Source organism: Falco rusticolus, chromosome 6 (assembly GCF_015220075.1).
Source record: "Falco rusticolus isolate bFalRus1 chromosome 6, bFalRus1.pri, whole genome shotgun sequence".
Taxonomy (NCBI): Eukaryota; Metazoa; Chordata; class Aves; order Falconiformes; family Falconidae; genus Falco; species Falco rusticolus.
In genome coordinates, this window is record NC_051192.1 from 20,730,385 (window position 1) to 20,744,539 (window position 14,155).

The 14,155-nt window shown below is 37.8% G+C and overlaps 1 protein-coding gene across 1 annotated transcript in view; it reads right to left on the reverse strand.

The window, feature by feature from the left end:
• Positions 1-4,231: 4,231 nt before the first annotated feature.
• SIM1 (SIM bHLH transcription factor 1) overlaps positions 4,232-14,155 on the reverse strand; it is a 48,723-nt gene continuing 38,799 nt past the window's right edge. The window contains exons 10-11 of the mRNA XM_037392526.1: positions 8,421-8,826; positions 4,232-5,165 (exon numbers count right to left, since the gene is read on the reverse strand). Of these exons, the coding sequence (XP_037248423.1) occupies positions 4,435-5,165; positions 8,421-8,826 (1,137 nt within the window). The 3' untranslated portion in view covers positions 4,232-4,434. The remainder of the gene's footprint in view (positions 5,166-8,420; positions 8,827-14,155) is intronic.

Below are 14,155 nucleotides of genomic sequence, written 5' to 3' on the forward strand. Positions count from 1 at the left end.
GGTGGCTGCACCTCTTCCAGAAATGCTATGTGACCTTTTATTTTTTCCAGCTCACTCAGGATGTTCACATAAATGAACATATGGTGGTTGACATACTTAGGGACATTAATGAATAAATGCTGCACATCCAGAGATAAAAACAAGATTCAGATTAGAGTGATTAAAAGAGTTTAAAAGAGCAAAATTTCACTGTGTAACCTATGGCAGTGTTGTGGACACATCAGCAAAAGCCATTCAAAGCTTAAGAAATACTTCTGGGGCTCTTCAGTGCAGGGAGATGCACTCATTTTTTCAAAGCACGTATAAATAACCTCTATTACAGAAACACAGCCATTACAGCTATTACCTTCCATAGCTTCCATACTCACATCTTGAGATTTAAAAAAAAATAAATAAATTACAACCCCCAAACCTATTGACACTTCACAAGAAGTCAGCTTTTTTGCCCTTACATATATTAAGTAGTAGCTTACTCCACAAATATTCCCATTTGAGTCAATGGGACAAATTGCTGAGTAAGGTTCTTCTATTTTAACAATTGCTTTGCAAATTTGTCCAAAATTACAAACTCCATGCCCCTGGGCTGCGATTTTGTATAGAGGGGTTTTTTGCTTCTTTAAATAAGACATATATCAAAATCATAATGCATAAAAATCATAACACACCATCCACTGATATCAGTAAGAAATGGTTTGAAGGACCTGTGGTCACTCTGTATTTGGAGTAGCTACAAAATATTAATTTGGTGTTAATAGCAAAACAGTATTATTTCAGAGAAATGATACAACACAGCAGTTTATATTGTTTCTGTTCCAAAACACAACCTACATACCTCATTTGAAGTGGTAACCTTTAGCTAATGTGATACATTGGAAATATATTTGGTAGAAATGCCTTGCATTTTTCAGTTTTGCAAAATATCTCATCTTATCTGATTTAGAAAACAAAGAAACAAAAAAAAGAAGATGATATCCTTGAAGGATACTAAATGAAAAGTTGAATTAAATAAATATATACTAGAAAAAATAAGCTTTATACCATATTGAAAAGTACATGTAATATGAGCTGCAGTGATATTATATGCTAGAATTAAGATTGCAAACTTACTTTCATGTAGCATGCGGAGTCTAAGTCTACATTTAATGATTTCTGTCAATTGAGAAGAAATTCCTGGCTATCTAAAGAAGCAAGATGGCAAATTAGCTGACAAAAGGCATCTATCTCTAGCAGGTTGTACTGAAGTGCTAAGGAGTGCCAGTTGCTGGAATCCCATGAGAAGAGCGAGCATCAGCCTTTGCTTGTAGCACAATGTGGCTGCATGTACAGACTGCTGTACTGATATATTCCATTCATTACAGTGCATTTTTTTACATTTGTCATTGTTGTGGACTGGAACTATTGAAAATAGGATCAATAACTACAGGTTGGGAAGTTTTATTTCACTATCACAATAGATAATAATGGGGAATTTTTATTGCATAGCACACTGGCTTTTTTTCCTAGGTGAAATCATATAGAGTATAAGCATCTTATATTGTACCTGGGTTTTTTTTTGAAAGTGCAGAATGCGAATACAACCGTGCCCAAACTGTGGTCTCCTGACTGCTTGTGGCCATTAGATGATAGCCAGGGAACTGCAGCTGGTCTGCAGAACTCTATTAACTTCTAATGAGAAGATTGATAACAAGAGTGCTTGGTGATCCCAAGAAACTTGAGTGCTGACAAATTCCCATTCATCCAAACTGTTTAGGAAACTCTTCTGTAATACAAAATAATATTGACACTTAGACTTATTTTTATATGTACTAGTAGGGATAATATGATACCATGTACCTCTACTCTAATTCGCTTTGCAAATTGTATTTTAATACTGTACAATGAGACTCCAAATACAAGTTTATTCATATTATTCATAGGAATAAGTGAAATAAATATGTATCCAGAACTAGATTTATCAAAAATACTTTTTCATTCCTATGCTTTAGGAATATATACAATTGTTGGGCTGAAAGAAGTCCATTTTGGTCCATTCCTTCCTCTGAGTTAACAGTTGTCAATGTTTTACTTCCCCTCAATTATTTGTCTTGCTTTTATCTTAAAACAAACAAACAAACAAAAATCTCTAGCTGCTTCTCTTTATGACCTTTATTGTTCATTTGGCAGTTAGTCAAATAAACTTCTTGCCAAATCATTTTGTTCTCATTTTGCCTTGGCTAACATTCAATGCCCTGTCTCTCATTTCTGCCACTAGTTCAAATAGTTTTAGACCATTATTTATATCTCCTCCGTGCAGAGCTTGGTGCACACCAGTGACATTTTCCCTTTCTCTTTTCCCTTGCAAAGATGACAGACCCAGTTTATTTAAAGTTTTTATTAGATCTTTCAGTCTCTTTATCTTTTGCTGAGCTCTGCTCCACCTTTTCTATTATGAGGTTTAGATAATAAAGACCAGACTGTGTTGCCCTTCCTTGTGTTCAACGTACATTTCATCAGGAGTGATCACACTGCAGTCAACAAAGATTGCTTATGGAGTAAGGTACTACTCAATTCAACATTCACAATCTGCCTTGGAGTGATCAGGACTATACACAATATTCCAAGTTCAGAGAGGTAATTTCCTCTGCTTTCAAGTACATCTCTACTTACGTGGCTTAGAATGTTATTATTTAGCTTTTGCTTCTGATTAGTTTTATTTGAAAATAGATATTTTTAACCCACCCATAGCATGCTGGTTTATATTTAGTCCCATTGATGACTCAGTCCCATATGTCGAGCTTCTTAATGTTACAAATGAAGCTAGACTTAGTGCTGATCTCATTTTAGTAACCACAAGTCCCCTTAACTCCACATTGGTGTAATAGGGAGCAGTGGTCCTGCTCCCATGGCAGTCAACTTTGAGACTTCATATAAATGCCATACAAAGAAGGACAGGTCTACCAATTGTGCCTACAAATGCCCTATTTTACTCTTTTTAGCATATGCTTTTTATTTACTCTTTTCCAAACAATTAGTGTCTCTTTGTTCATGAGATTATTAAAAATTGCAAAACGTTTCTCTGCCTCTTTTGATGTCTTCTATAAGTCTAGGACAGGCCCCGATAACATCAGCATTCTTAAGACAACTGAATTTCTTGGAACCCTGACTTTCCTCAGTATTTTTTAATGAACATATGACCAATTTTGATACCCGTAATATGTTTTGATATTCATTAAATTTTCTGCTGCAAGTAAGAAAAGAATGCCTATCTCTTTTTCAAAGTTATACCTATTACTTCACTGTATGTCCGACAGAGCAGTTACAAATTTCTATACTTTCTTAATTTACTCCAAAACTTTATCAGAAGTAGGACAAACCACCATACAGTTTCTGTCTATTCTCATCTCTCATATTTTCACACTTATGCAATTGCATTTGCATTTTACAGCAAAATTTCTAGATTCTACTGAGTTCCTTCTGTGTTTCAAATTAATACTTCATTATTCAGCCACTTAGAACCACTTTTCCTGTTTTTATAATATTACTAAATGGCATACATAGCTATAGGGTTAAATGTGTTTATCTTGGACCACTCCTAATTCCAGCCTATTCTCCCCATTTCTCCTGACAATTTTCTTTCATTTCACTCCACTACCCACCTTGTGCAACCTTGCAAAAATATGAGGACAATCTCCCATCTCTACATCAAGACAACCAAGCCCTATGTGTTTCTCAAAAGTACACTGAGAAAGGCCCTCTTTCTTTTAAATACAGTAGAAGTAAATACTTGATTGTACTAATCATAAGGATACTGCTCATTTGACTCCTTTCAAATCAAGCATGTGTAAATAACTATGCATGTGAGTACACAAGGAAATAACAATTTGAGTTCTCTCTTCTTTTTCCCCTTTTTGATTTTTGTATTGGTTAGCCATGGATGCTTTATACCATGGAGCAGCATAACATACTTGGCCATTAGGGAATAAACAGATCACCAGAAGTACACTTTTTGTTGTGTATTTCAAAGGAACACATTCCAACTTTCCGCATAAAAAGAGTGCATAGCAGTTTTGTTGGCTGGGACCTGTGGTGCACATGCAGTTCAGAAGGGCTGCCCTTGGCAGTGTTTCCAAACAGCCAGCTCTTACACAATGCACACAAATTGCTCTGCTATCTGCCCCAAGCACTCCCTGCCTAGACCTTTTCCATCCTTCTCATCTTGCATGGCACCAACGTTGAGTTTAGCTCCACTCACTCTAACCTGCATGCCAATGCATTTTTATTTTTAAAAAGTAATGTGTGTTAACTAATTTAGCCCCTCAAACCTTAGATTATTCTTTGTAGTGCACTGTGTTATATCAAATGCTGGTAACGACAAGGGCATGAAAACATATAATATCTTCCAATTAGATCTCAAAGGTTACTTTTTAAAGCACAGAAGTTTTTAGAAAAAAAGTGTCAGCTTCCATTGGTTATTATAACAGATGTTCCCTTGTGTCCTTGTGCTGGATCTTGCTGCATCCTTAAGTGAGAAGTCACATCAAAGTGTGATCCATTACAGCCTAGTGAATAGTTTCTAATGGTTTCAGTGTCATATAGATGCTCCAGGGCATATCCAGTTAATGTGTAAGAATGCTTATCAAAGTACTGCCTGTGGGAGCTGTAATAATTTGGAGAGGCTGCTGGGTGATCCCCTGGGGTTTGATGAGGAGACACATCTGAATGCAGGTAGTCTTTTGCTAGTACCAAACTAGATTTTGATATTCTGTCAGAATTAGGGCTGCTTATCCTAGACAATGTTGTGGGGCTGTTGTCATAGTCATTTTCATGTGGGCTCATGATCTTTCCATCTCGTTGCTGGATGTGTTCACAGGGAGGAGTGTTGGCAACCATCGGGACGCGGCAGACATCCCCTGCCAACTGCTGCTGAGGGTAATTTGCAAAACAGATAGCATGCTTCTTCCCTGTGCCATTAATGGAGATCAGTGGATCAGGAGTCGTTTTCCGCAGTTGTAGTCTGTTTTCTTCCTCTTTAATCATTTGCTGGGTGGCTCTTATAAGAGTTTCAATTTTGCTAGGTTCGTGTGGACTGCTTTGATATTGCTCAGCACGGTATCGGTCACCTGATTCACTGGCAGAGCCAGGATCAGGTGAGCTAACAACACTGTCCTCATCCCAGTGTCCTCTCCCTAGGAAAGATAGAAAGGAGACAAGCATTGAGATTGAAGGAGGCAAGCAATCTTAAAGAACAAGTACCCTGAATCTTATTTTACAGACAGAAAACCAAGACAGAGGCAAGTGACTCATAACAAAGTCACCAAAAATGACTGTGGTAGACCCCTTGCTTTTCAGTGACAACCTCTAGTTTCCAATGTCTGCACATGGAACAAGTGACCTAGCTGAAAATATACGAAGCAGAGGTCTAAGCACCTCAACACAGAAATCCAGTGCCACCTGAGATGCTCTAGGGTAACCAAGCTTCTGCATGGGCCCAGCAGGTATGGCACCAGCTCTACAGGAACTCTATGTCTTCTGGAGCAGCTAGAGGCTAGGCAGGGCACTATAGGGCATGTCAAAGTGCCCTCAGCACTGACCTTCAGGCCCTGACCCCTCACTACCTCTTTGTGTCAACAAAGTCTGAGTGAATTGGTACCATGATGAAAACAAAAATCTCAAGGAATTACAAATGTACATCATTCCAACGTATCTTCTGAGGCCTTTCCAGGAGCTAAAACATAAAGACAGCATTGTGGAATAGCTTGTGGCTCTATAGTGACTTTATGCAGGTTACACAACAATAAATAAACACAGGTAAGGAAGTAGATCTTTAGAAGCATAAGAACCCATAGCTATTAAACAGGGTTACTGTACAAATGCGATGTCATATCCCAACACATAAATATTTGCCATATAAAACTTTTAGAATGGGAAAATATAACTGTATTTGAACCTCTCGTTAAAAAATAAGGCCCACAGACATATCAGAGAAGGTGTTCAGCTTGCATATATCTGAAAGCACAGAATCAGACCTGTCAAACCTCACTAGGAAGAAAGCGAGTGAACCCTAAACCTGAACAACCAACTAAGGCCACACGATAATAAAGTGCTTGATAAAGGATTTGCTGAGATACATACCTGCAGGAGGGCATGCGTTGGACTTACAAAAATTACTTAACGATGCCTTTGCCTCAGCACATGCAAAGTCCTCTTTGGAGATGAGGCCCATTGGGTTGGTTGACCGGACTCCTCAAAGGAAACCCATTTTCAGACTAGCACGGCTTTCCCTGCTCTGCGTTTGATCAAGGCATACAGATCTGCCCAGCTACCACTGTGTGGCAGAGTTCATGGCAAAAATCAGTGATGGGCTTTTATCATAAACATATCCTGCCATTTGTTGGTGGAAGTACTACACTGTTCAATACTCACGAGCACAAATTTATCCTTCACACCTTTGTAAGATCTGGACCCAAAACACCAGGGCCTGGAGCTGGAAGGGAGCTCCAGCCATCCACGCACACAATAGGTCCAGCACACCATGACACACTGTGGAGCTGGTTGGCCGCAGCACTAAACCATATGCTCAGCTTGTCTCACTGCACAGACCATATCTGCAGTGTTCCAAACTTCCTGAGCATGACCAGAAATGCATGGATTCATGTGTAATTTCCAGGACCTGTCGTACTGGTCAGCTAATTCTCATTATCGTAAGGTGACTCCGAGCCCGGACTACCAGAAGATACATTAAAAGAACAGAAAAGGATGCAAATATTTTCTGCCCAAAGAAACTGCTCTGACAGCAACATTCACATAGTATTGTCAAAAGGATTTTCATTTGTGAAAGGCCAAGGTTTGAAACTGCCTAAATCTAAATGAAAATGTCACATTTGCAAAGGAAGATGAGATGTTTCTCTCCTCAACTAAGGCCAACGTGTGAGGTTTTACCCTCAAAGCTACATGCAGACTGAAGGCCTATTGAAATACATAAGACTTGATACAACAAAGAAAATAACTGCAGCACATGGAATTACAACACCACCAAGGAACAAACTAAAATCAAATTATATTAACCATTTGCATTGATTAGCCTTGATAAAGGTGTGGAATAAATATTTAACACTTTTGTATTTGTACCTCCGTATGGTATTCCTACATTACTATCTTTCTGTGCTCAGCAAGAATTACCATGCATGAAATTTCCCAGCAAAATCATCATACTTTGTTCAATTCTCTTCTTTTTTTGGAGAAAAGAAAGCTAGAGAAACAAGCATGACAGACGTACAAAAGAGACACAAGGAAGGAGGTGTGTTCTCACAGGGAAAATGGAGAACTGTCCTCTTCAAAATTTAGGGCTCCCTTTGTTTCCTCATTTTTCCACTGATTGTATTTCTTAGAACTTGCTATTTAATCATATTTCTAATCTCAATAGAATTTTCCTCGGATTAGAGTGAAATAGTGCAGTTCTTTTTTATTTCCAAATTCTCATTCTGCAAGTCACTGGAGTGGTATTAATGTAATTAGCTTTTATGAGTTCTTTAGATACAACCTATATTTTAAAAGATTATTTTAGTAGAAAAGCATTTTTTTAATTTAAATTTATTATATATATATAAATATAAAAAAACAATTTTCAATTAAAAAAATTAAATTCACTATCCTTACAACCTTAAACTCTGACTTCTGGGTCAGCTGCAGTCCTTCATCTCTCAGCCTACCCTTTAAACCCGAGGAGCTTCAGATTTTTCCAAACCCAAGATCAGTCTTTCACCGTGATTTTTTTATTAGCTTCAGCCTCTGATGATGTGCTACTGCATGGAGTTTGCAACCTGCCAGACACCAAGCAAGGCTTCAGACTTGGTGCTAAAAGGGTGAAGAAACTCCAATTAGCTAAAAATTATTGGTGGGGGTAAATGTCTGAAACCAAAAGCAAATGTTAATTTGAATTGCCAATTTTAAATAAAAATAAACAGCAAATCTTTCAGAATCTAGTAATATCCAGTTGGATATTAATGAAGAAAAAAGTAATTTGGAGAACAATTTCTCCAAAGACTTTAAAGATTTTTTAATATCTAGCTTGGATGGAGCTCTAATTTTTTGCTAAAGATATTCCACCCAAATCAGTTTGATCTTCAGTCAAATAAATAGCACATTTCTATCAAGTGTATCATTTTGTTTGTATTTTTAAGATTACCCTTAAAACCTCACCAGTCGGATATTTCCACTTTAATTTCACAGATTAAAAAAATATATAACAAAATTATATTTTGCTGCATATAAGCCAGACCATCAAACTCAACTTGAATTTTAAGCATTCCTCATCTCCATAGATGCGATCTCTGAGACCAAGACATATATCAAAAGCCTCTCTCAATTTCTGCCTCTCACATGAACAGCTGCATGTTTGTGTTGCGTTGCTCTGTCGGAGATGGTGCCTTGTTTTCGCTTACCATGAATCCTGTGCACTGACGTTATGTGGGGCATACTGTTCTCATATGCTTCTCTGCTCTCTGGGGATGACTTAGTCAGAGGCAATGCTGAACGAGAACCCCACCAGCTCTCCCTTCCCGGCTGCGGTGTGCCGAGGAAATACCGGCCAGCTTCACATCTGCCGCCTTCACAGGCCTGAGTATGGAAATGTCTGTCATCAGTCAGCCTGGAGTGGTCGAGTGCAAAACCGTAGCAGAGCGCACTGCGGTCTGAGTACTGTCTGTAGGCACAGGAGACATCATGGTGCTGGGAGCTCGGTCTGTCTGTGGGCTCCAGTAGCTGGGGAGAAGCTGTATCAGTCAGGGGGCTCCCACCCCACTGGCTCTCGTGGTCAGACTCGGATCTCTCAGTGTGAAACCCAGAATACTGCAAAACAGGAGAAGCAACAGGGAAATTACTACGCCTGGGTGAAATCTGCAAGTAATGGCACGGGAAAGAGAAAGCATGTATGTGATAGGGTGTTTTTTGCGAGCGTGCCCACATGTCTGCACCTTCTGATTGGGCTCCTAGTCCTTTCCTGTACAACACTCGGTAATGAGCTCACAGATGACAGCACAGACCTCATGAAAGCCTAAAACATCCCATGTCGACCCTTAATAGCCATCTCCTTTATGATGTGTAATATTAAGTTCAGCAACATCAATGTCACAATTCAATATTTTTTTAATATGTCCAGGTTTTTCCTATTGCTTTGAAAGCTAGTGCTTGTGCTCAGCAACGGTGCTCAAATGCTCTTCAGCAAAACACTTTCAAAAGGGACTGAAATAAGACTGCTCTGGAGCATTCTCACATGTCAAATTGAAACTGAATGTATTTCAAATTCTTTTTCTAAGGGTTCCCTCTCTTTTTCTCATCTTTCGTTTGTTGTTGGGTTTTTTTTCTTACCTGAAGTGGTATCTTTGTACTTCTTTCCTCCTATTAGTAAGGAAAAGAAAGCCTCCTGTAGATCCTGGGACTACCAACACTCCTACAGAAAAAAGCTCTGAAGTGATGGCAGATTGGCAAGAAGGTAAAAATCACAGCTCTGTTGCAACATGAGAGCAAGGAAAATCTAGAAACTATTTGCCAGAAAAGGTGACTGCTAGCCAAAGCAGGCAGAGTTGGCATTCCGCACCCTCACTTAAGCTTTCCCAACACGGAAGAAGCAAGTAGCAGGCAGTTGGAAAAGCAGAGCATGAGCATTTGTTTAGAGAGAAGTAAGGGTTAAGTTAAATGTCACAGATTTCTAGATATTCATAATGAATGTTTCAAATTTTTAGATACTTTTTGGGAAAGGAGAGAAAAAAAAAGATAAAGAATGCTTATTAAACCTCCTAGGATTTAGCTATCTCATTTTTAAATCTTTTTATTTATTGGAACTGTCAAACTTCATGGAACATCTTTAAATCAATTTCACCCATGATTACAGATTGGGATGAGACCAAAGCTGTACATGCTCGCCTCTTCACTACTGCACACTCATGTCACAAATCAATGTATTACAACATGAAACCTTGGAATTCTCCCATTCCATCACTCACCTTCCAGATGCCCACTATGCGTTTTCTTTGAATAGGCATTAGGCCTCTCATGAAAACATAAGCCTACCTTCCTTTTCATTAGATTGAGTTGCTATGAAACTCCTCATTATCAGCCAGGATCAAGGTTTTATGCACTTACCAATCGAAAGTACTGACCAGATGTTTGACTTACAGAAACTTAAACCATCTGTGCAACACCAGTAGTGGTTTTGGCATTTAATTGAGTATTTCTTCAGTATTCCAGTTTATATTTGTGAATACTGTTTGTTAACATGGTAGGCTATTTAAAGGAAAGAAAGAAAGGGTCATGGCTTTGGGGAGCTTGATTATATTTTGTTATTAGTTGTCAGAGAAATACCTGTAGGCAAAAAGCCTGCCAGTGAATATGGAGGAGGTCAGCAAGTTAGTACTACCATACTCATTGCACAGTTTTAGAGATGAAAGGATAAACTGATTTTGCATGGAGGTAAGATAGTTTCAGAGGCAAAAAAGAGTTCTTTTAAATGCCAGTAGCTCAACACACATTAACTAGGAACTTTATTCAGCCATCACGGTGTTATGTGACCAACTGGAATGTCTAACTCTTCCATTACCCTTTCAGATCTGATGTCTTCAAACTGCTTTGTCACAAAGATATCTCTATAAATACAAATTGAGTTACTGTAAACTTTTTAACAAAAGCATACAAATCAAATTAAGTTTCCAATAAAAAAATAGAAATTATTAACAAGATTTTGACTATTACATTTTAGTTAAAATGGAAATTCACAAAAGGAAAAATATTTTTGTACCTGTTCTTAATTTATTTTTAGCACTTTTTTTATTTGACTTCTACAAACTGGTTTTTTTAAATTTAAAAAGCTGAAATATAAGATATTATCAGCCTATATGTAAGTAGAAAAAAGTTTTAAGTTAATTTATTTTCTTATTAAAAACAAAACTCATAGCACATTTTTCTTTCATGAGGAAGACAAGGAAAATCAATTTCCAATAATATTATAATGATATTCCTTTTTTTATGTACAGTTTATGATTATAAGAAACATCAGAGATTCTTTCAAACTAAAAATCCTTAATTTCACTTAGCTTTAATAGATATTCTCTTATTAGTTTTCTGTTTCTAAAGACACCTCAGGGTCAATACAGCTTCTCTTGAAAGGAATTTCTCCATTTAACCAAAAACTTGCTCAATTTTTTTTTATTTTTAACCTAACCACAAAGGATTCAATTGCACAGCATTCATGCACTTCCTTAAAAGAAAGGGAAATATTTTCAAAGTACACATGTTCAGTATATGAGAAATGCACCATGTAATGTCAAGTAACCATGTAGTCAAGAGCAACAATACTTCATGCATATTCTTTGTACTTGATGTAAATGATGATTATTTGAGATCTGACCCATAGCAGCTGCTGGCCATGGACGGAATTACATTAGCACAGTGAATTATTTGTGGCACACATCGTCTACCAAGGTTTGATATGACTGCTCACCCTTAAGGTACAACATAAGCAGACATAGGCCAAAAATATGTCTAATTCCCTCCAAAGCTAATCACATCTCTATTTGGCATCACAAAGCTGCCTCTACCACTGCGGCCCTACCATTACCTCTTCTGGGAATCTGATGTTGACAGGTGGAGTCTCCAAATATGGGTATGTGTGACATGTTGACAGGCGGAGCAATGAAAGGATGATCAGAGATACTGCCTTACTGAAATGAGAGCGGAAACACTATCTCTCAAGTCAGAATTACACTCCCATATGTCAAGTGATGAAAGACCATAGAAAATGGAATCAGATTTAACGAAAATGATGGCCAAATAAAATTACTGAAAATATATAGCTTTTTCAGTCCTGGTCCTGCCTCACCAGAAACATTTTCCTTTCTGCCAATTTTTGCCTTCTGACTCCTATCAGTCAGATTTTATTATTTTGGGGTTTTTGACAAAGTTTGACCAGCAGACAGAAGTTAAACATGATAAAGAACTTCAGATAGGCAACATCTGAAATCCCTTTGTGATTTCTGAATTGTCTTCTGGCATAAACAACAATGATAAATAAATTAAATGATCCTCCAGCTGGTTCCTGGAAATGGAGTTGCCATCTCCAGATACTAGAAATGCCTTCCAGAGTGCTAATCCAGCGTACCATCGCAGTAAGAGCACACCAGCAGGATTAGGACTGGTGTAGAAAGGGGCTATAGGCCACCACTGACACTATTTTCACCCCAAGAAAAACTTTGTGATGGCCAAAGGGGCAAGGAAATAAGAAAATATAAACTCAATGTCAAAGAAAAGCTTGCTTTACAGGAGTCCATAGAATTGTATTAGGCCAGTAGACAATTTAATATTTCTCTGGTGATTTTATTTTGCCTGACCTTCCTTCCATTCCTACAGGTGTCTCACTGGCCTGAGCCCATGTCCTGTCATAAGCAGCAACATCAGCCTGCTCCACACACTGTGCCAGATGTTCAAACAATAGATGTTATAGATATTTAATTTTCTGGCAACCTACTCAGGTTTTTATCATTATAAACATTAAATATATAGTGAAACCCTCTCAGAGTTCTCTTTTCCATGAAAAACTTTCACTGCATCAGCATTAACAGCTTTCCTCTTGATTTGTGTCTTAACCATGAGAAAAAAAATCACAGATGCTGGCTGCATTGTACTACGAACATATGCATGCTTTTAAATCACTTTTATCTTACTTTTTACTAATGTAATCCTGAAATGTAAAATACATTCTTTTTGCATTCACTATTATAGGCAGAACAGATGGTGAAAAGGCTTAGATTAAAGTAATACAGTATGTCCATTAAAATAACCCCCACTGCTGGTGACTCTTCACCAGATCAGGAGTTATGTTTACTATAAAAAGAGAGGTTTGCTTTGCTTTTGAATACACTGGGAGTTGCCAAGGCTTTAGTCTACAGGCAGAAATGGAAAAAAACCCAAACAAACAAAAAAAAAAAAATAGGCTGACTAGAATTCAGCCTGATATGATCAAATAGAAGTGGACAGCAGAATTAATCCAGATTATCTGTTTAAAGGAGCTATAGAATCAATTTACCTCCAAAATCAGGTGCATTAATAGACACATACTAGAGAAGGCTCTTACTTCCAAAAACTCCTGCATGGTGTAGCACGCACCAAAGCCTCCGTCCAAGAGCTCTTGGGTACATCCTTACTTGTATACGTGCATTCCTTTTATATATATATATATATATATATATATACATATATATAATATTTACCCAAGAAATAAGATGAGATATGAATCAATAAACGTTTATCCAGATCTGACCAATAAACATTTCCATTAGAGGCAGACAACAGACAATTTTAAATGTTTTCTTTAAACAATCATTACTAATGGGAGATTAAACTCCAAAGCGGTTGTTCAGATGATCACAATTAAAATGTTTTTCCAATCTTGTTGTTATTTCCTCTGTACAGAATAAATGAGGTCCAGGGCTAGCTTTTGGGAACACAAAATAAATGAGGTCCAGGGGTAGATTTTGGGAGCCCCTCACAATTATTATTATTATGGGGGAAGACTACACACATCTTTTAACCAACTCACAATTTTCCTTTTTCTGCAAAACCCTATCAAGCCTTCATCTTTCTTGTTTCTTCACCTCTTCTTTTGGCTGTCCACCTCCCTGGTAGGACAGGACTAGAAAAGCCCTGTTCAAAGTGTCTGGACAAATCCTACAGCTGTGTCGTGAATTTTGGTTTGCTCTCCTCTCTGCTGGCCTTTCCCCTGTCTGGGGCTGGTTTCACAGAACCCAGTAGCCCACTGTACTAATGTCAGTCAGTGCTAATCATATGCTGACTGATGCCTCCAATTTAATAAACTCTAATTTTGCTTAAAGTGCCTATAAGGGCCATATTGCACCATGTCTGCTTTTGCATAAGATTTGAGGAAAAAAACATTAACGTTGTCTTAGGTGACCAAAGCATCTGCATTTTGCTCTAGTGGTAAACATTCAGCTGAAATTTATTAACCTGGTTTTCATACAGTTCACATCTCATGTAGCTATCCTAGGGGCACACAGCTGGAAATGGAGAGGCTTCTCGGTCATCACCCAGTAAGGCATATGACTCTCTTTTCTCTTCAAGACTGAAGCAAAGTAAGTGGTAAGGTGAAAAGAAAGAAAAAAAGAGGAAT